At 42.4% G+C, this 25,202-nt stretch overlaps 1 protein-coding gene across 1 annotated transcript in view; it reads left to right on the top strand.

Moving 5' to 3' along the window:
* Positions 1-4,034: 4,034 nt before the first annotated feature.
* Positions 4,035-25,202, top strand: part of NUP88 (nucleoporin 88) — a 79,373-nt gene continuing 58,205 nt past the window's right edge. The window contains exons 1-2 of the mRNA XM_073590567.1: positions 4,035-4,401; positions 20,070-20,239. Of these exons, the coding sequence (XP_073446668.1) occupies positions 4,183-4,401; positions 20,070-20,239 (389 nt within the window). The 5' untranslated portion in view covers positions 4,035-4,182. The remainder of the gene's footprint in view (positions 4,402-20,069; positions 20,240-25,202) is intronic.

The raw sequence follows: 25,202 nt of genomic DNA, 5'->3' as shown, positions 1-25,202 counted from the left end.
TAGTAACCGGGTTCCAGTACCGTCAGCTGGTCCTCGGTAGTGCCATTGGCTCTTGTTCCTTCTGCTACCCATCCGGGTTCCAGTACCGTCAGCTGGTTCTCGGCAGTTCCTCAGCCTTCTTGTACCTTCTGCTACATTTCCAAGTTCAAGCTTTTTGAAATGGTTTTTGGTAATCACTCTGGATCTCCCTGACGACGACCCTGAAGACCACCCCAAAGAAGACCAAAAAGATGACCCTGAAGAAGATGACCAAGAGGACAAAGAACATGAAGACAACCACCAAGATGCAGAACAACAAGAGACAGAAGACCAAGAAGCAGAAAAACAAAAAGCAGAAGAACAAAAAGCAGAAGAACATTAAGCATAAGACTAAAAATCAGAGCAAAAGATATTAGCTAAATTATAAGCAGAAGAAGACTAAGCAGTGTATGGGGGTGAGTCCGTTCCTCCTCGTGGTGCCCCTGGAAAATGCCTGCTGCTGCAGGCCAAACTGAACGCGGACAAATCCTGTTGTAAATCTTTTGTGACAGGCAGAACGGAAGGTGTAATCTTCAAACTTTTATAGATAACAACTACAGGAATGCCTGTCACAAATAAGAATATGATGAAGAAGATGAAGTAGAATATGAAGAAGAATAATAGTTGAATAAGAAGAATAAGAAGAATGTAAAAAAAAAGAATAATTGGAAGAAGGTGAAGAAGATGAATAAGGTGAAGAAGAAGTTGATGAAAACGATGCTGCTGCTGAGGATCATGAAGGAGAAAGTGTGGGAGAGTAAAAAAGGTGAAGAGCATGGTAGTGAAACATACATATCTGACAAAATATAACAAAGGTTAACATAGTCAATATCTTTGTAACTCCGAACGTCTTAAAAAAAAAATGTATTCCTGCTATTCCATTTTATTGGGCTAAACCTCTTATGCCTTTAATGTCTCCTCCACCTCCCCCAATACATTCTACATTATTCTTAGTTGTTTTTCTTCATGTAGAATTAACCTACAAGGAAAGAAAGGGTTTATTTTAATTCCGATATTTCTGTCCCATTGACTTGCATTGGTTTCCTGTATTGGAATCGGCGATATCCGATACTTTTTGGGTATCGGTCCGATCCAATCCGATCCGATATTTCACGATATCGGAAGGTATCGCTCAACACTAGTTTTGACGCTTTTACACAATAAAAAGTATTTTACAGAAATTATTATTTTTGCATCGCTCTATTCTGAGAGGTATAACTTTTTTATTTTCTGCTGATGGAGCTGTATAACGGCTATTTTTTTGCGGGATAAGATGATGTTTTCAGCGGCACCATGCTTATTTGTATGCGTCTTTTTGATTGCGTGCTATTGCACATTTAGTTCAGCAGTATGATGATAAAGCTTTGTTTTTTCGTTATTTTTTTTTACGGTGTTCACTGAAGGAGTTAACTAGTGGGGCAGTTAACAGTATTTAGTGGGACAGTAACTATATTTGTATAGTACAAATATGTACTTTTATTGTTTTTTTTATTTACATAAATAAATGTATTTATTGGGAAAATATTTAATTTTTTTTTCTTTTTTGGGGGATTTTATTTTTAAATATTTTTACACATTATAATTTTTTTTTTTACTTTATTACATTGTCCCTACTGGAGATCACCGGAACAACGTGATTGCATTGCGTTGTTCCAGTGGGATCGCGCAGGGAGCCCCCTCTCTGTGCGTCTCTATGCCGCTGTCAATACCAACAGCGACATCAGAGGGGTTAAATGCCCACGATTGGTGCTAGCACCGATCATGGGCATTGAAGCGGGGTGTCAGCTGTCACCCGCACCCGATCACCGCGACGATCAGCGTGAGGCCGCGGTGATCGTGCCATGATACTAGTACTGCTGCGGGCAGAAATGCAGTTCTCGCAGAGCAGTACTAGTACGGTGTCAGGAAGGGGTTAAAAAAAGTGCAACTGATGACTCGGGCCCAAAATGTGATACCCTTACATTATTTGTGATGTTTAGGGCATGTTCACATGGATTTTTTTTTTTGTAACTGAAAAATCCACATCTAAAAACTGCTTGTTGTGGTTTTCATCCCAGGTATGTAAGAACACGCGGAATTTAGCTATTTTTTAGGTGTTTTTAATGCAATTTTAATTATAATATTGGCTGTATCAATATGGTGTGGTTTTGGTGCGTTTCTGCTCTTAAAAAAGTGCTGCGATTCACAAAGGAAAACCCTTTAAGATTGTATTCACACAAAGCAATATTTTCTGCAGGAAAAGCCTTTCTTCTAGGCAGTAGAAAATGCAGCAATGGAATTTGCTGAATATTTTTGGGCAGGTGTAATTTGTCTACAGTATATTTAATAAACTTAAGTTTTTTTCTCAACAAAAAGCTGAAAAAAAAACAAGTTTTGTTGCTTTCTACGGGTGAAAAAACGCTGCCAAAAGATTTGTCATGCTGCAGATTTAACCCCCTTAGGGTATGTGCCCATGATCAGGAACATCAGTGTTTTTGACGCAGCTCACCTGGGTCCAAAACACTGTTTTCTACGATACAAGCACATTGCATTGGGATTTATAGAAATCCCGTGCCCACTGTGCTTCTGACGCTGCGTATACTCCCCCGCGGTGCGGGTTACAGGCCGCATGTCAATTATGCTAGATGCCCCGGTCACTATTGATGACAGCATCTAAAGCGTAAAACGGCCACGGGTCGGTGCCATCACCAATCATGGCTGATGCAGCAGGGGGTCCGCTGTAGTGTCCAGCTGTCTGGGGGACACTATTCACTTATGTAGCCAGTCAGATTTAAGTCTTATTGGGGGTTACTAAGGGGTTAAAAAACGCTGCGCTCTCAGAAATCTCATAGCTTTTGCTGGTAGCGTAAAACACAGTTTTCTCTTCTTCAGGAAACAAAATGCTGTGTGTGAACAGAACCTAAAAGTGTCAACACGATGCTGCTAATGGGGGCTAAAAAGTACAAGAAAAACTGGAAACAGTCGCACTACGGACGACATGAAGGCGCTCACAAGCAGATATAAGGAGCTTTCTGTGTCATGGAAACCAATCGTCAGGGTGTTTGTGTCCCGTGGGGGAAAATCCGTCATTCCTAGAGGCTCCCTAATTTACAGCACCACCTCCAAGTGCCACTAAACAGGGACTTTTATGGCATGCTGGGAGCTGTAGTTCCACATATGCAGGCGCTGCCCTGGCACTAGAGGTGGGACCACACGGGCGCTCTGGCTGGCTGCTGTTGGCGAATTATTTGGGCGCGCAGGTTTATATCGGCTCCAGCTCCATTGTTGCTCAGTAACCACCAGCGGCACACGGTCACTGATCTGTAGTAACTAGAACGTGAGGCGGGACCGGGACTGTCAGTGGCCTTACCTCACCAATCACACGGTGGCCTCCCTATCCACCAATCACACGGCGGCCTCCCTATCCACCAATCACACGGCGGCTTCCTGCACCAATCATATTGCAGCCTCCCTGACCACCAATCACACAGCGGCCTCCCGCACCAATCACATTGCAGCCTCCCTGACCACCAATCACACAGCGGCCTCCCGCACCAATCACATTGCAGCCTCCCTGACCACCAATCACACAGCGGCCTCCCGCACCAATCAAATTGCGGCCTCCCTTACCACCAATCACACAGCGGCCTCCAACACCAATCACATTGCGGCCTCCCTATCCACCAATCACACGGCGGCCTCCTGCACCAATCATATTGCAGCCTCCCTGACCACCAATCACACAGCGGCCTCCCGCACCAATCACATTGCAGCCTCCCTGACCACCAATCACACAGCGGCCTCCCGCACCAATCAAATTGCGGCCTCCCTTACCACCAATCACACAGCGGCCTCCAACACCAATCACATTGCGGCCTCCCTATCCACCAATCACACGGCGGCCTCCTGCACCAATCATATTGCAGCCTCCCTGACCACCAATCACACAGCGGCCTCCCGCACCAATCACATTGCAGCCTCCCTGACCACCAATCACACAGCGGCCTCCCGCACCAATCAAATTGCGGCCTCCAGCACCAATCACACAGCGGCCTCCAACACCAATCACATTGCGGCCTCCAGCACCAATCACACGGCGTCTCTCTGCCAGCACAGGCCTAATGCCGCCGTCGTTGTAAATTGACGTCACAGCCGGGACGGCAGCTGCCACCTTCAGCTTGAAACATGGCGGCAGTGGGGAGCGGTGCGGAGGGATGGCAGAACGCGTTGAGTGAACACCCGCTTTTCTCGCAGCTGAAGGCACAGGCTGGCAGCAGGAGCTGGGCACAGCTGAAGAACCTGCTGTGCTGTGTGGACGGTGACCTGCTGGTCTGGAACCAGGAGGAGTGCGCCTTCCACTCCATCAGACTGCGAAGCCTCAGTGGGGGCAACGGCTGTGAGCAGGTGAGGACTGGTAGTCCCCGAGCTGCGGCTGGGCGACATGACTGGACCTTATAGCCACAGCACAGGCTCGGTGCAGCAGCAGCCGGCCAGCAGAGGAGGGCAGAGAGTGGTGTGCGGGGCAGGAGGGAGGGCTGACTCATAGGAAAGCTGTATGTTGGGTCATTCCCTGTGTGTTTCCTGAGGTGCATACTAAAACCCTATGTGCCAAATTAATCTATGCCTCTGGTAGATATTTTAGTTGTATTCATCTAAACCTATGCCTATTTAAGAATATTTTTACTGTTTCATTTTCTTAATTTAGTTTTCCTTTCCACTTCACTCTATTATTGGAATAAGTTCATATTAGTACAACAAGGTTATCTTCCCAGTTTCATTAAGATCTTTTTAGGGATTTAATCTTTATGTGCCGCCATATTCTGCCATACCTAGGCCTATGGTAGTTTTTTTTTTTTTTTTTTTTACAGTTGAATTTTTTTAATGTATTTTCCCTTTCCACTTGACTCTATTTAAAAATAAATTAGCAGAGGTTAAAATTGTAATTGTGTTTTCAACAAGGCAAACCCATACATTTCTATATAGTAACTTTAAATTTCAAATAAACACTGAATCCCTAAGAAGATCTTGATGCAACTCTGAAAAAAAGTTTGTCATTAATATGAACTTTTTCCAACAAGAAAAACAGAGCTTAAAAATGTAATTCTGTTTTCAACAATGTTAATTCATACATTCCTATATAATAACTTTACATTTCAAATAAACAGTGAATCCCTAAGTAGATATTTATCGAAAAATTTTGCCTTAAAGCCCTTGTGTGTGTTTGTTTGATTTTCACACAAGACTTTGGCAGTGGCACAGTTTTTTTAAATGGTTTTCTTAATGTATATAATCTCTCTGATCTCAGTTTACTGATAAACTAAAATATACAGTTTACTTTATTTAAAAAAAAATAAAAATTAAGGGCTCACTCACACTGGCCGTTTTGTGTCCGTTATGTGCATGCGCTTTTTATGCACACGCGCATAAGAAGCGCATGCTGAATTACTGTGTCGCTGGTTTTTAGCGCACACAGTCATTCAAATAGGCGGCGGTAGGCAGTCCGTTCTGCACGGCAAAAGCTGACATGCTGTCGCTTTTTTATGAGCATCCGTTCGATGTGCAGAAAAAGCGCAGTGTCTGCACTAGCCCATTGACAACAATAGGCTCGTTTTTTCAGAGCAGAACGGATGCGCTGAAAAAACGTGCAAACGCTGCCTGTGTGAACGAGCTCTTATGAGTCGAAATTAAGCTGTCTGTTGTAAACACAAGTCACATATATGTTACTGTAGATTTGAAATGAAAGCTGAATCCTAGATTAGATGATGAAGTATAAGTTACATAAAAGTATTTTCATTACAGAAAAATAATTAAGTGAACACTTACATGACTGAACGGATTACGAATATTGACCTAAGCTTATTTAAAACAAATCAAAACATAGCATCAAGTCTAAGTTACATAAAACTATTTTATTTGGGAGAAATATTTAAGTTAACATTTACTCAACTGAATGGATTACGAATACTTGACAAAACCATATTAAAGAGTAACTATCATGTTTGAAGGTTTTTTTTTTTCTAGAACCCCCTTAACCCATTAGGACCTGTTTAAAATAAGAAAAATTCTTAGTTACCCTCCTGTCGGCCCACGAAGCTCCTCTTCTGGGCCAAAGTGCAACTGAACCGTTGCCGGAATGCGCGTGCGCGGGCATTCATTCTCCTAAAACGTCTTCAATCTGAAAACGCTTTAGGAGAATAGTTTAGCGAGGGACAGTTAGTTGCATGTTTTAAAATTAGTGACTTAGGGACAGATTATTGTAGGATGTGTGAAAAATGTAAGAATAAAAAAAAAAAAGACCTATTCAAATTTTTTTTTTTTATATATATATATAATAAATGTTAATAAAAAAACATTGATAGTTACTCTTTAAAAAGAAATCAAACATATTCTGTTTCCACTTAAAACATAAGTTGCTTAATAATGTTACATACTAACAAGGAAAAGGTACTTTACACCTCCGATTCAGCATTTTGACATTTTCTGCATTTGTACATAGATGGTAATTGTTTATCAGATAGTCCTTCACATGCTTTGTGGTACCAATCTTGGCATGTAAGTTCACAGAAAACCATTTTCATATCTTCCTCTGTTGCGCACACACATTTCTATTAGGCTGGCAACAATTCACTCCTGCATAACAGATGCTTGAATTGGCTTCCCAAATTGTATTACATAAATCGGTCATCCAATTAACCGTACAAAAGTTTTGAGGTCCTGGTTGCAGCGTTGGTGTAAAATCTGCATCTGACCACCACTGACTACTTATTTTTGGGAGTGTCACAGTTGTATCACCAGTAAATGTGGTAACTTTTACCGTGCCGGGAACCACTGCTTGTAATTCAGTAGAAATAAAATCACGAAAGTTGTGTACTTCATCATGGTTTAATCTAATGGTGGTCCCATTTGCTAAAACATGTGCCCAGATACAAACATAAACTCCACAACTGGAGCCATCCTTCTGTATCAGGACATCAACTGGCTTCACCCATTTCCATGTTTTGTTATATGGCTCTCCTTCACACAAATGGCATAACGCCTTCAGAAGAACATGAACTGCCTGTACAACTGTCTCATCCTCTGCACTGTACTTGCTGTCAATATAATAGACACTTCTATATTTTGGCACTACTATTGTTAGCACCCAATGGTTGCCAAATATATAGCAAGGTATTAATGTGATATCCTTGTGCCATATGTTGTTTCTCTTCCCATGTATCATTGTAGTGTGATAGGGTGTTTTGCTTTTGGTCCACTTCTTGCAAAATGCATCAACGAAGTTACATGGAATGTAGGCATATTTCAGGTGAGGGTTTTTCCCCATGGCTACACTACATTGTAGTGCCAAGTATGCATCAATAATTGTGTCATCCAGCCACTGCTGTCCACTTAAAGTATCCATGTTGATCTTCTTGATCATTATACGGTCCACTTCAGTAATAACATCATTTGGTAGTTTATGTGCATGTATCTCAGCAATTGCACTGATTGACTTCATTCCACTGGTTTTGTAGTAGTTCATTGATTCTGCCTCTGATCTTATACTTCATTTTGGGGTTGATGTTTTCAGAGGCTTTTGCAAAATCAGTTTCTTTTTCACAATGACCGCTTTTGACTTACTTGCTGGAACAACCTTTTTTGTGGTTATGACATGAAGTTTAGACATACCTACGGATGGCTCAGGTGGTGTATTTTAACAATTTTTGCAGTTCGTGCACTGTATCCTGGCATAGCTTGTGTTGTAAGTATTGCCCCCTCGTCTCCATTATTTCGATTCATGCTTTGGATTGAGTCATCAGCTGGAGATGTCAATGATGGTTTAGAAGTGAACTTCCGTCCACTTTTTTCTTTTCCCCTTTGTTTTTTTTGTACAACCCGCTGAGATTTCCTTCATCTCTCTCTTCACTTGGATCCAATCCCACTGATAGCTGAACTGCCATAATGTGGTGACACTGTCTGGATGATGGACAGGAACAAGAAGTCTTTGGGAAAAGTTGCACAATGTAAGATTCATTTTTAAAACCTTTAACAAGGAATACTTTCTGCTGTGGCACCAACACAATACCACCTGGTGTATTGAGAATACCTTCTGCCATTGTTCTTCTTGGCAGATGACTTCCTGTTTTACATGCATTTTCTTTTGTGATCACAAGTTTTTGTTCCTTTACAAATTCCACCAATGTTTCTGGTGTTACCAATACTTCAGGAAATGATACATCAGCTGGGTTAAGAGCTTGGAACTCTCCTTTCAGGTTGAAGTTACCCAGTCCACATCTCCCTCTCAGAACTTCCTTCGTGTAGTAAGAAGTTAAGTAAAACATAGACAGAACAAAACCTTCCATGTTTATTTCTTTCCCATTATGAAGTCTTCTTAGCACAGAATTAAAACTCTCACTTTGATTTGTTGTTATTCCTGAAGGTTCTTTGAACATGTGTTCTTCTAAAAGCCACCATGCACAGTAATTGAGGATATCTGATTCCAGATGCTTCTTATAATAAAGGTACTGTCACACTTAGCGATGCACCAGCGATCCCGACCAGCGATATGACGCGGTCAGGATCGCTGGTGCATCGCTAAGAGGTTGCTAGTGAGCTGCCACACAGGCAGATCTCACCAGCGACATCGCAGGGGTCGGGGGTCGCTACTTACCTGTCACACTAGGCGATCCTGACGTCCTCCCGCCCGGCTCCACACTCGTCGCTCGTCTCTCCACAGGAAGCGCTGCAGAAAGCTGACGACGAGAAACAGTCCAGCCTGTTCTCGCGTGATCAGCGATAACCAGCGGGGGAGCGGGTCGTAGGTAAGTATTATAAACAGCGATATCGCTAGCAATATCGCTATAACGTCACAAGTTATAGCGATATTGCTAGCAATATCGCTAAGTGTGACAGTACCTTAAGTGAGGAATTCTTCTGTCCAATGTTGGCTAAGCTCTTCTAACTTACTTACATATTCGTTTGGTGTCTTGCTGTTCATTAAACTGTAAATACAGCTTTCATATGTTACTTTGTCCATTTGTTGTCCACTGTGCCTTTGCGTCCAGTATTGCACATCTTTCCTCATGTGGTTCCAACACAGGAATCGTTTAACCTGGGGAAGCTGTGCATCTATACTGTTTGTAATTGCCTTTTCACGGTCAGTAATGATTTTCACCATGTTGCTGTTAAATGCTGGACACTTTTCAGAAATAAAATTGAAGAACTTTTGGTGTGTACCTTCATCTTTCTTTTGGTGCATCAATATGAAAATTGGAATTACACATGCATTTGAAAAGCAGGGTGGTTAAATGTGACAGTAGTCACATAAAAATCACCAAACTCGAAAGTTGTGTCACAACTAAAGTTGCTGTCCTTGTGTTTTGCAAATGTATTCGCTTCTTCTATTAGTTCTTCTTTGCAAGGATACAATAGAAATCATGTAGGACATCTAGCTGCTTTACAAAACCAACAAACAAGCGCTCCAATTCAACTATGGAATAAACATCATCTTGGCACAAACGACGCTTTACACACTCTCTCATAGCACTGTTTTGTTTTGTTGAGGTATGAAACGTGTACAGTCATGGCCAAAAGTTTTGAGAATGACACAAATATTATATTTTCACATGATCTGCTGCCCTCTGGTTTTTATGTGTGTTTGTCAGATGTTTTTATCACATACGGAAATATAATTGCAATCATATTATGAGTAACAAAAGGTTATATTGACAGTTAGAATGAGTTAATGCAGCAAGTCAATATTTGCAGTGTTGACCCTTCTTCTTCAGGACCTCTGCAATTCTCCCTGGCATGCTCTCAATCAACTTCTGGATCAATTCCTGACTGATAGCAGTCCATTCTTGCAAAATCAATGCTTTTATTTTGTCTGAATTTGAAGGTTTTTGTTTGTCCACCCGTCTCTTGATGATTGACCACAAGTTCTCAATGGGATTAAGATCTGGGGAGTTTCCAGGCCATGGTCCCAAAATCTCTGTTTTGTTCCCTGAGCCATTTAGTTATCACCTTTGCTTTATGGCAAGGTGCTCCATCATGTTGAAAAAGGCATTGTTGATCGCCAAACTGCTCTTGGACGGTTGGGAGAAGTTTCTCTTGGAGGACATTCTGGTACCATTCTTTATTCATGGCTGTGTTTTTAGGCAAGACTGAGAGAAAGCCCATTCCCTTGGCTGAGAAACAACTCCACACATGAATGGTTTCAGGATGCTTGACAGTTGGCATGAGACAAGACTGGTGGTAGCGCTCACCTGGTCTTCTCCGAATAAGCCGTTTTCCAGATGTCCCAAACAATCGAAAAGGGGATTCATCAGAGAAAATGACTTTACCCCAGTCCTCAGCAGTCCACTCCCTGTACCTCTTGCAGAATATCAGTCTGTCCATGATGTTTTTTCTGGAGAGAAGTGGCTTCTTTGCTGCCCTCCTTGAGACCAGGCCTTGCTCCAAGAGTCTCCGTCTCACAGTGCGTGCAGATGCACTCACACCTGCCTGCTGCCATTCCTGAGCAAGCTCTGCACTGCTGGTAGCCTGATCCCACAGCTGAAACACTTTTAAGAGACGGTCCTGGCGCTTGCTGGTCTTTCTTGGGCGCCCTGGAGCCTGTTTGGCAACAAGGGAACCTCTCTCCTTGAAGTTCTTGATGATGCGATTAGATTGTTGACTGAGGTGCAATCTTTCTAGCTGCGATACTCTTCCCTGTTAGGCCATTTTTGTGCAGTGCAATGATGACTGCACGTGTTTTTTTTTAGAGATCACCATGGTTAACAGAAGAGAAACAATGATGCTAAGCACCAGCCTCCTTTTAAAGTGTCCAGTGGTGTCATTCTTAATCATGACAGATTGATCTCCAGCCCTGTCCTCATCAACACCCACACCTGTGTTAATGGAGCAATCACTGAAACGATGTTAGCTGGTCCTTTTAAGGCAGGGCTGTAATGATGTTGAAATGTGTTTTGGGGGATAAAGTTCATTTTCTAGGCAAATATTGACTTTGCAAGTAATTGCTGTTAAGCTGATCACTCTATATAACATTCTGGAGTATATGCAAATTGCCATTAGAAAAAATGAAGCAGTAGACTTTGTAAAAATTAATATTTGTGTCATTCTCTAAACTTTTGGCCATGACTGTACACTGTGCTTTATAAACTTTCATGGGTGGCTGTGATGAGTTTTCCCTCTGTTCTTTAATGATTGATGGTTCAGTAGTAAAAAATATCTTGTTCTTGTAGTGTTTGCGATTTCCATGGGCTTTAAGCTGCATTGTATTTGGATTTCCAAAGTACTGAATTAGCCTGCAACTGTTATCAGTTTGACCGAGGCTAAAAATGTACTTTTCAAAAAGTTCACATGCCTCTTCTGGTGGGTGTCTTGGCTTGTATATAACCTTGAAGCATGTTTCCCCTTTATTAAAGGTATACTTGTTCCTGGAGATGTAATCAAACTGCAATTGGTCTGCTATGCAATCCCTTGCTTTTCCTTCTTTGTAAAAGTAAAACACATCACCATGCTGTGGATTAAGTGGTGGCAAATTGGTCACCCTACACTTATCACCTATCTTCAGAATCTCAAATGCATCAATTGGTGTTAATTTTGTCAGTATTTTTGTGTAAACATTGTTATTGGTAATATTCTTGGGCTCATAAATCACAAATTCATCCTTACCAGTTGAATTACTTTCATGTAGCCCTTTCTCTGAACAGTAACTGTTGTCTCCAGTGAATGATTCCATGTCATCAGACACTGCTTCCCTCTTGTTGTACTTACCAAGAGCACGGTCATCACAACCCCCCCCCTTCATTTTATTCTCCAGGTCTGGTTTTTGTTTATTTAATGTAGGCAGACTTTGTTCTCTGATAGTTGGAGAAAGAAGAAGTTGCTGTGGGATTCCTTGTTTTTCACATTTTTCTTTGTTGGTGACTTTCATAATAATACATTCTCTAAAGTTGAAATCTGAGTCCCAGAGGTTTCTACATGCTAATCTATAATTTCGGATAAGTTTTTTTTTTTTTTTCTGTGCGTTTTGTTTTTTGGTGCTACTTCTTCTGCAAGCTTGCCACCAGAAGCTCCCACTACTAACGCTTGAATTCACTTTAGTGTTTGGACTTCTTTTAAACACTCTAGTAGCAGCTTTTAATAAGTCTTCAGTGCATATACATTTCTTTAAATTTCCACCACTTTTTGGTTTCTTCTTATTGTGAAATGGAAGCGACAAGGCTAAAAATCTTGCTGTTGAATGTGAATTAGTTGTCTCTGAAACTGTTATTTTTGCCTGGGGTTCCTTGTATTTCTTCATTCTCTGGTACTGTAGATTCTCTTTTATTTTTCTTTACTAAAGATTTGATGGTCATTGTTCAAAATTCTTGTAAAGACCTTTTTTTTAATTATGAAAAAAAGATAGAGATTCAAACAATATAACAACCAAAACAAGAAGTCATTTAAAGATTAACTATCATTTACTTTTTTTTTTGTTCCCCCCTGAACCCATTTAAAAAATCAAAAACTTCTTAATTACCCTCCTGTCGGCCCACAAAGCTCCTCTTCTGGGCCGTCCCGCAACTGAGCAAGTGCCGGGATGCACGTGGACGCCGGCTGATGACGTGTGCGCGTCTTCACTGGCGTGCCCGCACATCGCGGTATACAGAGCGATGCTGCGCAGGCAGCATCGGTCTGTATACAGAGCGTATATACGCTGAAGCCTCGGGAGATGTCTCCCGGGGTTGCAGCGCAGTAGATTACATGGCGCTGTGCCTGGGATGGCACGGCTGCCATGCCTTCAGTACAGCTGAGCGCTGGCTCGCTTCCCATGAGAAGCGAGCTAAGCACTCGTGTGATACCCGGGGACGCGCGTGCACGCGCATTCATTCGACTAAAGTGTCTTCAATGTGAAAACGGTTTAGGAGGATAGCTTAGCAAGGGACAGTCGGTTGCGTTTTTGCAACTGAGTGATTTAGGGACAGTTTAGAGTGGCAATAGTTACAAAAACTAAAAAAAATAATAAAGACCTATTTTTTTTATATAATAAAAATATTAATTTAAAACAATTGATAGTTACTCTTTTAAACAAAAATATTTATATATTTTAATTTAATTATTTAATGCAAAATTAGAAATCTTAAATTATTCAAAACTACTTGAAGCCAAAGCTGATTCAATAAAATAAAATTTAGTCTGAAATGAAAAGCAATTTTATCATTTAAGTAAATGTACACACAAGATTAGTATCAAAAGAAGCTAAGGCATAAATCACACAAAACTTCATACTACCTTTTTGTTCTTGAATGTAAGCATACTGAAGAGAAATATCCTATGCAGCATGGTTGTCCAGTGGACCTTTGCTCAAAATTAGTGAAATTGGATCCTCTGAAATGTCATAAAAGTTGGTAACTTTTACACCATATCCACAGACACTTTGTATGAGACAGTAACAAGGTATATCCTTTAAAATAGAAGCACTTTAGATAACAGCTATGATACTGTATATTCCTACATTTTAACTGTAAATAGTAATAGACAACGTATAAGACAGTAGAGTGAGTATGGTAAGGTCAACAACCATGCCGGCTTAAAGCACTTTCCTACCGGTGGCGTGAAGAAAATTTTACAGACTGGGCAGAGGCCCAACGTTTGCAGCTACCAGTACTCTACTCCAAGTTTTATCCCCAACAAACCCAAAACGAAGAATTATCATCCATCCTGGAAGTGCAAACTTGACTTCAGCAGGGGCACCACATTGTATGGAGCCATTTATTATATGGCAAGCTAGATCGAGGACAGATAACATTTACTGTGCTATATTTAGATGGAAGATCTGGTTACCATTAGCAAAGATTATTTTGGGAAGAAAGTTGAACACCCATACATTCCTATATAGCAACTTTATAATTCAAATAAAGACTGAATCCCTAAAAAGATCTTAATGAAACTGGGAAGATAACCTTGTTGTACTAACATGAACTTATTCCAATAAAAAAAATCAGAGCTTAAAACCGTTATTCTGTTTCCAACCATGATAACACACTAGGCATAGGTATGTCACAATATGGCGGCACATAAAGACTGAATCCCTAAAAAAAATCTTAATGAAACTGGGAAAGTAACTTTCTGTCACTAATATGAACTTATTCCAATAAAAAAACCGAAGCTTAAAACTGTTATTCGTAATACTTGCTAAAGTGATGATGGGAGAGCCTGGTGTTGCAGCTTGACTTCTGTAAGATATGCCTCAGCTAGCATGTCTCTGGATGTGTGAGAGGAGGGTTTATAAACTGTCTCAAGGAAGACAATATTAACATTAGCTTCTAGCCTTATCTTACTCTCAAAACATCCCCCTCCCTCTCTCAGTTCAGGAACACAGAAATCCCCCTCCCTAGAACATATAGACTAAAAAATCTACCAAATACATATAGACTAAAAAATCTACCAAATCTACCATAGGCATAGGTATAGACCTACCAAATCTAAATCTACCATAGGCATAGGTGTAGACCTACCAAATCTAAATCTACCATAGGCATAGGTAATCTACCATAGGCATAGGTATAGACCTACCCACCAAATCTAAATCTAGGCATCTAAATCTAGGCATCTACCATAGGTATAGACATAGGGTTTTAGTAATTTCCATTTCCTGACCTCTGCTTGATGACATTGAATCAGAGCATGCATTGTTTACCTCTGGAAGATGACTTGGACCTGGTCATGATGATTGCACCAGTTCCATGCCCATTGGATAGTTTACATCTGCAGCAGAAAAAAGCTTTCTAAATACTTAGGTATAGATATTCATATGATGATGTTTGTTCCATAATCGGGAATTTCTTTCTTTTTTTTTTTTTAATACAGGTTTAACCCCTTCACGACCAATGACTGCACATAGGCGTCATGAAACCTGGTACAAATCTGACCAGTGATGCCTATGTGGCGTCATGACTTTAAAGCCCCCCAGCGGGTCGGGTGACCTAGGTCACTGAAAGGTCACTCGACCCGCAGATACAGGGGGCTTTGTTCTTCACCATAGGGGCGTGGCTTCACCCCCACGTGACTACGATCGCTCTGATTGGCTGTTTCACTTTTAACAGCCAATCAGAGCGATAGTAATATTTCATCTATGAAAATTAATGAAATATTACAATCCAGCCATGTCCGACGCTGCTGGAGCATCGGACATGGCTGGTGACAGCGATCCGAGCCCCCCGTTAATGGGGGCTATCTGCCCCCCGCCACTGAATGACAGCGGCGATGGAAAATGGCGGGCGCATGTGCAGTGCGCCCGCCGGCTGCAATTTCCATTCATTCATTTTGATCACTGTGATAAACTGGGGGTTTATTTACTTTTCATTCTATTTTGATCACTGTGAGAGTTTATCACCCCCATAGGCAGGATCAACTAATAAAATAAGGAAATTATTTTTATTTTTCAGTTGGGGTTAGGGTTGGAATTGGGGTTAGGGTTAGGGGTGTGTTGGGGTTAGGGTTGAAGTTAGAATTGTGGGGTTTCCACTGTTTAGGCACATCAGGGGGTCTCCAAACGCGACATGGTGCAACCATTGATTCCAGCCAATTTTGCGTTCAAAAAGTTAAATGGTGCTTCCTCCCTTCCAAGCACCGACGTGTGCCCAAACAGTGGTTTTCCCCAAAATATTTTCACGTCTCTGCGTTATAAACTTCTGTGAAGCACTTGGGGGTACAAAGTGCTCACCAGGCATCTAGATAAGTTTCTTGGGAGGTCTAGTTTTCAAAATGGGGTCACTTGTGGGGGTTTCTATTGTTTAGGCACATCAGGGGCTCTGCAAACGTAACGATGATCGCAGACCATTCCATCAAAGTCTGCATTTCAAAACGTCACTACTTCCATTCCGAGCCCTTACGTGTGCCCAAACAATGGTTTCCCCCCATATATGGGGCACCAGCGTACTCAGGACAAACTGGACAACAACTTTTGGGGTCCAATTTATCCTGCTACCCTTGTGAAAAAAAAATTGCTGGCTAAAAATCACTTTTTTTTGAGGGGAAAAAATTTTTTTTTTAATTTTCACGGCTCTGCGTTATAAACTTCTGTGAAGCGCTTGGGGGTTCAAGGTGCTCATCACACATCTAGATAAGTTCCTTAGGGGGTCTAGTCTCCAAAATGGGGTCACTTGTGGGGGGGTTCCACAGTTTAGGTACATCATGGGCTCTGCAAATGTTACATGATGCCCGCAGACCATTCCATCAACGTCAGCATTTCATAATGTCACTACTTCCCTCCCGAGCCCCGACATGTGCACAAACAGTGGTTTCCCCCCCCCACATGTGGGGTACCAGCGTACTCAGGACAAACTGGACAACAACTTTTGGGGTCTGATTTATCCTGGTACCCTTGTGAAAATAAAAAATTGCGCACTAAAAAATAATTTTTTGAGGAGAAAAAAAAATATTTTTTATTTTCACAGCTCTGCGTTATAAACTTTTGTGAAGCACTTGGGGGTTCAAAGTGCTCACTATGCAACTAGATAAGTTCCATAGGGGGTCTAGTTTCCAAAATGGGGTCATTTGTGGGGGAGCTCCAATGTTTAGGCACACAGGGGCTCTCCAAACACGACATGGTGTCCGCTAACGATTAGAAGTAATTTGCATTTCAAAAAGTCAAATGGCGCTCCTTCCCTTCTGAGCCCTGCCGTGTGCCAAACAGTGGTTCCCCCCCACATATGGGGTACCAGCGTACTCAGGACAAACTGGACAACAAGATTTGTGGTCCAATTTCTCCTGTTAGCCTTGTGAAAATTAAAAATAGTGTGCTAAAAATCATTTTTGAGGAAAAAAATTATTTTTTATTTTCACTGCTCTGTGTTATAAACTTTTGTGAAGCACTTGGGGGTTCAAAGTGCTCACTACACATCTAGATAAGTTCCTTAGGGGGTTTAGTTTCCAAAATGGGGTCACTTGTAGGGGAGCTCCAATGTTTAGGTGCACAGGGGCTCTCCAAACGCGACATGGTGTCCGATAATGATTGGAGCTAATTTTCCATTCAAAAAGTCAAATGGTGCTCCTTCCCTTCTGGACCCTGCCGTGCGCTCAAACAGTGGTTTATGACCACTTATGAGGTATCGGTGTACTCAGGAGAAATTGCTCAACACATTTTAGGACCCATTTTATCCTGTTGCCCATGTGAAAATGAAAAAAATGAGGCTAAAAGAACATTTTTGTTAAATTTTTTTTTTTCTGTTCTTTTTACACATCAATTTGTGAAGTACCTGGGGGTTCAAAGTGATCACTATGCATCTAGATAAGTTCCTTGGGGGGTCTAGTTTCCAAAATGGGGTCACTTGTGAAGGAGCTCCAATGTTTAGGCACACAGGGGCTCTCCAAAACGTGACATGGCAACCGCTAAATATTCCAGCATATTTTCCATTCAAAAAGTCAAATGGCGCTCCTTCCCTTCTGAGCCCTGCCGTGCGCCCAAACAGTGGTTTATGACCACATATGAGGTATCGTTGTACTCAGGAGAAATTGCCCAACAAAGTTTAGGATCCATTTTATCCTGTTGCCCATGGGAAAATGAAAAAATTGATGCTAAAAGAAAATATTTGTTGGAAAAATTTAAATGTCCATTTTGTCTTTCCACGTTGTTTTAGTTCCTGTGAAACACCTGAAGGGTTAATAATCTTCTTGAATGTAGTTTTGAGGAGCTTGAGGGGTGCAGTTTTTAGAATGGGGTCACTTTTGGGTATTTTCTGCCATATAGACCCCTCAAAGTGACTTCAAATGTGAGGTGGTCCCTAAAAAAAAAAAAAAATGGTTTTGTAAATTTTATTGTAAAAATGAGAAATCGCAGGTCAACTTTTTACCCTTAACTTCCTAACAAAAAAATATTTTGTTTCCAAAATTGTGCTGATGTAAAGTAGACAGGTGGGAAATGTTATTTAGTAACTATTTTGTGTCACATATCTCTCTGGTTTAACACAATCAAAATTTGAAAATTGCGAAATTTTATAAATTTTCTCCAAATTTCTGATTTTTTTTTTTTTCACAAATTAACGCAAAAATTATCATCCTAAATTTACCACTAACATGAAGCCCAATATGTCACGAAAAAACAGTCTCAGAATCGCTAGGATCCGTTGAAGCGTTTCTGAGTTATTACCTCATAAAGGGACACTGGTCAGAATTGCAAAAAATGGCCTGGTCATTAAGGTCAGTCATGAAGGGGTTAACTACAAATGAATACAATGCAGCGAGATACCCTGATGTGAATAAGCTTAACAGCAGCTACAAAAGTTATAGAACTGGCACAAAAATGGGCATCAAATAGGCACTGAAGAGTGTTATTGAAAGGGTTGAATGACTTTGGGCCACTGATCTCACACTGCAGATACAATACATCATGGTGCCCCAACATCAAACTCGGGTCACTTCAGCCTGGCCCGAATGGGTTCTGGTCATCAATGCAAGCAAAAAACAATTTTCACAGATTTTAATAAGTAACTGGTGTTTCTCAGGGGTTAAATGACTTTAGGCCACTGATCTTATACCACCAATACACAGATAGTGAGGACCCGCATCAAATTCAGGTAGTTCGAGTCTGGACCAAATAGGTTCTGTGCATTAGCAAAGTGGGCAATTCCTGAAATCTGTGAAAAGTGGCTAAGTAACTGGTGTTTTTCAGGGGTTAAATGAGTGGAATTTATTGTGGGCCTTCACTATGTATGGAATGCTGATGAAAGATCAGTGGCTGAAAGTCATCTAACCCCTATAACACACCAGACCTGTATTCAAATCTGTGAAAATGTTTCTTTTTGCCCACTTTGATGCTAGTTCTGATGCCCTTTTGGTCCAGGCTGGAATGACGTGAATTTGATGTTGGGCATCCTGATCTATGTATCTGCGTGTGAGATCAGTGGCCCAAAATCATTTAACCCTTCTAATACTATTCAGTGCCCACTGTGATGCTCGCCTTTGTGCCAGTCTCAAGGCGAAGCTTCAGCAGAGCACTGCCAGGCTTTTTGCAGGGGGTGGGGTGCTCCCGAAGATTAAGGGTATGTGCATGCACATGATCAGGAACTGAATAACTAGGCAGTGGCCAGCTGTGACAGCATAGTGGATAGGATTTCTAGAAATCCCTTTTCCACTATGAGTCCACAGATGCCTCCAAATCACTTACAGACACTAACATGCGGCGCGTCTATCAGGACCGCAGCATGTCAATTTCTCTTGCGGAGACGCTAGCCTCTGCGGATTTTCCTGCGGTCAATAGAAGGCAGCGCTTTTGACTCAGTGAACATATGCTGCGTTCAAAGCGCTGCTAATTCCGGATCGTGGGCACCTGGCCTTACACTTCAGATTAGTGGGGTGACCTTGCTGCTGGTCTGAACTGAACACACTCATAGCGACGAGTGCACAGTGACTGAGACTGGTTGTATCCAGTGATCCATCCAAGTTAAGAGTGACACATTCTCCTTATCTAAGGTCACTGACCACACTGGGACTGCAGGATGGCCGGTTACCAACACTATGAGCTGTACGCTATCCAGTTATAAATCCATCCGTTCTTGAGAATGGAGAGTATTTTTTTTTTTTTTTTTTTTTTTATAACGGCTAAATTTGTAAAGTTGTTTGTTTAAAAAAAAAAAAAAAAAAGCTAGGCAGAGAGATAACTACACCCAGTGTCTCTTGTCTTCTCACCTGTCTTAGCTAGAATAACAGGTTTCTCCTTATATGCAATTAAAGAGACCAATAAAGCTGAGAAGGGGAGGGAAAATCTGTCCGGGAGCCCCTTGGACACTTCTCTCTATGCCTGGTTTATTTGTAAGGAGTGACCCTGTCTAGATTTAGCGGGGTGCAGGCAGCAGGAATCTGTCAGGTTAGCATTAATTGCTGCAAGTCAAAACTATTATGGCAACCCTTGTGTCCCATGGACACAATACTAGTTGGAGGTATCAGCAGCTGCGGGTCCTGTCAGTGTCAGATGTTGGGGAACAGTGTTTTGGACATGGATCTTTCTGCTTGTTACAATAAGATTTTGTGAGTGCAAATATTTATGTACTTTTCTGCAGTTTAGAGGTAGTAAAGCATCAGTCATTTGTGATTTCTTAATTTTTTTTCAGCAACTGTTGTGTATCAATGCTCCACTGTTCAATGTCACTGAAGTTCTGCTGAACCCTACTCAACAACATATTGCTTTGATTGGAAGCAATGGCTTGATGGTACTGGATGTCCCTAAACGTTGGGGTAAAAACTCTGAGTTTGAAGGAGGCCAAAAGACTGTGAATTGCAGGTATGTGAAAATATTATGAAATAAGGGTATAGCTCCCCCAGCGTTGTAAATCTCCAGGGTCTCGCCTACTGGTGGGTAGCTGAGATCCTGGAGAACATGATCAGGGCAGACTTTTATGGTCCTCTGTCATGTGATCGATGTTATTCACCAAATAACAGCGATCACAAAAAAAGTCCAATTTCCAGGACGTCCCTCCTGACAGCACCACCAGGAGGTTGTCCTTCTTATCCTTGATAGGGACAGGTACACAGAAGAGTTTAAATAGCCCCTCCCCACTACCACCCTTTAGTGTTTTTCCTGTCCCTATCACGGACAGACGCAGAGGAGCACAGAGATGCATTAGGTACCTGTCAAACCGGCGTGGAAGCGTCAGGACCCGGTGGAACAGGAGCTCCCGGGACAAGCGGTGCCCTCTCCAGAGTTTTCTCTGCGGAGGTGGCAGGAATGGATCCTCTCCGCAGCAGCGCTAATACCGCTGGAGGTCCCTCAGTGCGGGGTCGAGCTGGTTGCTCCCTGTCTGCCCGCATCCCCTCAGAGGGCTCTGCGCGGCTGCTGCTGTTCCGGCTGCAGGATGCGGTGCACCTCTTCGAGGGGGCGCTCCGATGATGACTTCCAGGGGAGGGGCCAGAAAAACATGGCGGCGCCCAGCGCGACGTGGTCCCGCGCAAAACGGATCCCACCGAGGCCAGCATCGCATGGATCCCGGTGCCCGTGCATGGCGGGGCGTCGGTAAAGGCGGGGATTCAGACCCGCGCAAATAGACGCACCGGGAGCGTGCGCGGCAGGGCAGCGACATCATTAGTAGCAGCTGAGCTCGGAAGGAGGACGAATCAGATGTCTTGAAGCCGGGTAAGGCGACTACTTAAGACACTCTAGCGGACAGCACACTGACTCAGTAAAGATGGAAGGTGGTAGCCATCCAGACGTCTAGTCCCTAGACCCAGCTTACAGGTCTCCATAGACAGACAGACAGACAGGACTCTCTTTCCTGTCTGTTTTGCAGGCCAAGGAAGCACTAAGCAATCCACCTCGGCCACCAGGAAGAAACCTAATAAATGCCCCCTATGCTCTGCCAGGTTCCCGTCGGGACATACAAAAAAATTGTGAGGACTTCATATCAGGACTCCTCAAACAGGAGCAGTTCTCTCTCCTTGGCAATATAAAATCTATGATCCGAGAAGAGGTGCAGTCCACAGTCGCAGAGCCAGAGTGTCAAAGAAAACGGCTATCCCCTTCGAGGATTCGTCTGGCCTGAAAGATCCGATGGATAAGAGATCAGAGGACCTCCTCAAGAAAGCCTGGGAAGCATCAGCAGCCGTTATGAAGGCTAACATAGCAGCCACCTCGGTAACCAGATCAATGAGCTTATGGGTGAGCGAGTTAGAAGATCAAATTAGGGACAAAACCCCCAGAGAGGAGATCCTAAAATCACTGCCTCCTAAGAATGGCTACAGACTTCATGGCGGATGCCTCAGCGGAATCACAAAGAAAAAAGAGAGCAACATCCAATCCAGGTGAAAAATTGTAGCCGAAACGTTGTATTATACAATGGCAGTATAAATCTTTGCTACGATTTTTCACTTGGATTGGATGCTGCTCCTTTTTTTTTTTTTTTTTTTCTTTGTGGATATTTTTGTTCATCCGGGTTCATGAACTTTGAGCTTGCATCCTTTTGGTCCTTGCTGTGCTGTCGGCTGTCTTATTCCGCTGAGGCAGCAAAAAGTCCGTTTTGCCGCAAGAAATAATGCCCTGTCTAATGCAGCAAGACGAGCGCTGTGGCTGAGATGTTGGACAGGAGACACTCAGTCGAAAAACAAACTGTGCTCTATACCGTTCTCAGGACTCCACGTTTTTGGGCCCGTATTAGACGAGCTGCTCGAGAAAGCGTCCGACAAAAAGAAGGGCTTTCCGGAGGAAAAGCCTGAAAGAATGCCTTTTTTTTTTTTTTTTTTTTTTTGTTTTTTTTATTTGGAGGACCCCCTCCCATCCCAGACAGGACTATAAGGCTGGAGTCGCACACAACGATTAAAAAAAGGTCCAATTTTAACGGTCCGAAATCGCACAAAGGTATCTTAACCATTGATCCGTTTTTGATGCAATTTTTCTTCATCGATGCGATTTTAATCGCATGTAAGGATCCTTTTGACATCCGTCTTGCGAGATTTTCTCGCAGGATAGCTAAATGGACATATAATGGAGCCCAATGACAGGTTTCCGCACACAAACGAATTAATAGATCTAGACACATTAAATAAATAAATAAATATATATACATACATGTCATAGAGACACATTTATATGTATATTTCTAATTCATACAGTTCTTAATTGCAGAATAGCCGCTGAAACATTAGCCGGCTTTTGTATAACATTCTCCTGCCCGACATGAAATGACACATGGTTTACATATAGTTAACCATTTCATTTCATGTTTTTTTTTTTTGTCTATCACTACTAATTATATGAGGGCTTGTGGGTAAAATTTTGGAGTTGTAGGGGTTAATTTAAGGGGTTAATTCCTTTTATTAAATTTCCTGGACTCCCTGCAGCCTCAGTGACGTCAGCGGGAGTCCCCGCAATTTAATACAACAAATTAACCCCTTAAACCTCTACAACTCCAAAATTTTACCCACAAGCCCTCATATAATTAGTAGTGATAGACATAAAAAAAAACAAAACATGAAATGGTTAACTATATGTAAACCATGTGTCATTTCATGTCGGGCAGGAGAATGTTATACAAAAGTCGGCTAATGTTTCAGCGGCTATTCTGCAATTAAGAACTGTATGAATTAGAAATATATATATATATAATATTTAATGTGTCTAGATCTATTAATTAGTTTCTTTATTTAACCGGACACTGTGATGTTACTGTATTTTGGAAAAAAAATGACTGCTTTTGGTGCGATTTTACCGCAACTCACACATCGGGTCCGTTTGCAATCCCATTTTTTCACGCCCCCATAGACTTGCATTGTCAAATCCGATCCGAAAATCGGTGACAATCGCAGATCGGATCCGATCAAAAATCGCATGATGTGAGCTGCCCCATAGAATAACATTGGGACGAATGCAATGCGATTTTTCTTTTTTTTTTTTTTTTTTTTTTTTCTCCTCGCATTGCATTCGTCCGTTTTAATCGCCAGTGTGACCCCGGCCTAAGGGAAAGTCCAGTAGGTGGAGCTACCCAAAAGGAGGAAGAGGGAGAAGTTCTCAAGAGCAGAAGACAAGACCTAACAGAGAATGACGCCAGGAAGATAGGAGGGAGACTCCGTTTCTTCCAAAACAACTGGCAGGATATCACCCAAAGCCTGTGGATTCGGAATACGGTCGCAAAAGGTCACAAAATCGAGTTCACCGAGCGACCGCCCAGGAGATACTGTGTAACCCAGTCTCAGGTGACCCACCAAAGACTGTTAAAGGATGTACGAGACCTAATAGTGATAGGGGCCATAACTCGGGTTCCCCATGTTCAGAGATTTCAGGGTCACTACTCAACATTATTTTCCGTAAAAAAAACTAGGAGAATACCGAACCATAATAAATCTAAAACCACTAAATCGGTGGGTGACCTACAAGGGATTCAAGACGGAATCTCTGAAAGCAGTCATACCATTAATAAAGTAGGACTCGGTCATGAGCACCCTAGATTTTAAAAAGTGCCTATTATCATATGCCCATCCACTTATCTCACCAGAAATTCCTCAGGTTTGCGATAAAATATCACGGGAGGATACAACACTACCAGTTCCATTGCTTACCATTTGGACTCGCCTCGGCGCCCCGGATCTTTACAAAGCTTATAGCAGAGATCTTGGCCTATCTAAGGGAAAGAAATACCCTCATCATACCGTACTTGGATGACCTGCTGCTAGTGGCAGACTCCACAACAGATGGAGCAGGACCTTGCATCCACCGTATCAGTCCTACAGAACCTAGGATGGGTAATAAACTGGAAGAAGTCAAGTCTAAAACCAGAAAGAGAGAAAGTGTTTCTCGGAGTCATACTAAACTAGGGAAAATGTTCCTTCCTTCCCCTGCACAAACGGCAGGCAATCAAACAAGAGGTCCAGATGGTTCAGAGATGCAAGTACGTCTCGATAAGGAAGACCATGAGAGTCCTGGGTCTCATGACTTCATGCATATCCAGTGTTCAGTGGAGCCAATTTCACTCAAGAATCTTGCAAAAAGAAGTCTTGGCGACCTGGGATGACAGAGAAGCATCGCTGGACAAAAACATGAGACTCTCCGAGGAAAGAAAGCAGTCCCTATCCTGGTGGACGAACACACAAAACCTCAGAAAAGGAAGACCCTGCAGACTGTTACCATGTACAAACATCACTACCGACGCCAGTCTCAGAGGTTGGGGGGCTCACATGGAAGGTCGATACCTCCAAGGGACATGGGGCCCATTAATACGCAACCGGTCCTCGAATTACAGAGCGGTCTGGGCGACACTAAAGACATGCTAAGAAGAACTGAGGGGTCAGAATGTCAAGATCTTCTCGGACAACTCAACTACAGATGCCTTCCTTCAACATCAAGGAGGCCCCAGACACCGTCACCTACAGGACCTAGCACACAAAATCTTTCGCTGGGCAGAACAGACGATAACCTCAATTACGGCAGTCCACCTGAAAGGATCCAGAAATCAGGTAGCGGACTTTCTGAGCAGAGAAAAGGTCCAACCTTCAGAATAGTCACTAAGCAAGGAAGTCTTCAGACAGCTATTCCAACACTGGGGGGACACCAGAAATCGACTTATTCGCCACAAAGAAATTCTTTTCTCTCAACCCGGCAGGCAACCCAACAGGAGTAGACGCTTTGGCTCAGGAATGGAACATGGAGCTCGCTTACGCCTTCCCGACACTCCCTCTTATACCAAGGGTCTTAAGAAAGATCCAGGAAAGCAGAGCATCAATAATATTGATTGATCCTTACTTGCCCAAAAGAAGCTGGT

Source organism: Dendrobates tinctorius, unplaced genomic scaffold, assembly GCF_039654945.1.
Source record: "Dendrobates tinctorius isolate UK_male_01 unplaced genomic scaffold, ASM3965494v1 ptg000117l, whole genome shotgun sequence".
NCBI lineage: Eukaryota > Metazoa > Chordata > Amphibia > Anura > Dendrobatidae > Dendrobates > Dendrobates tinctorius.
This window is presented reverse-complemented; position numbering and strand designations above follow the sequence as displayed.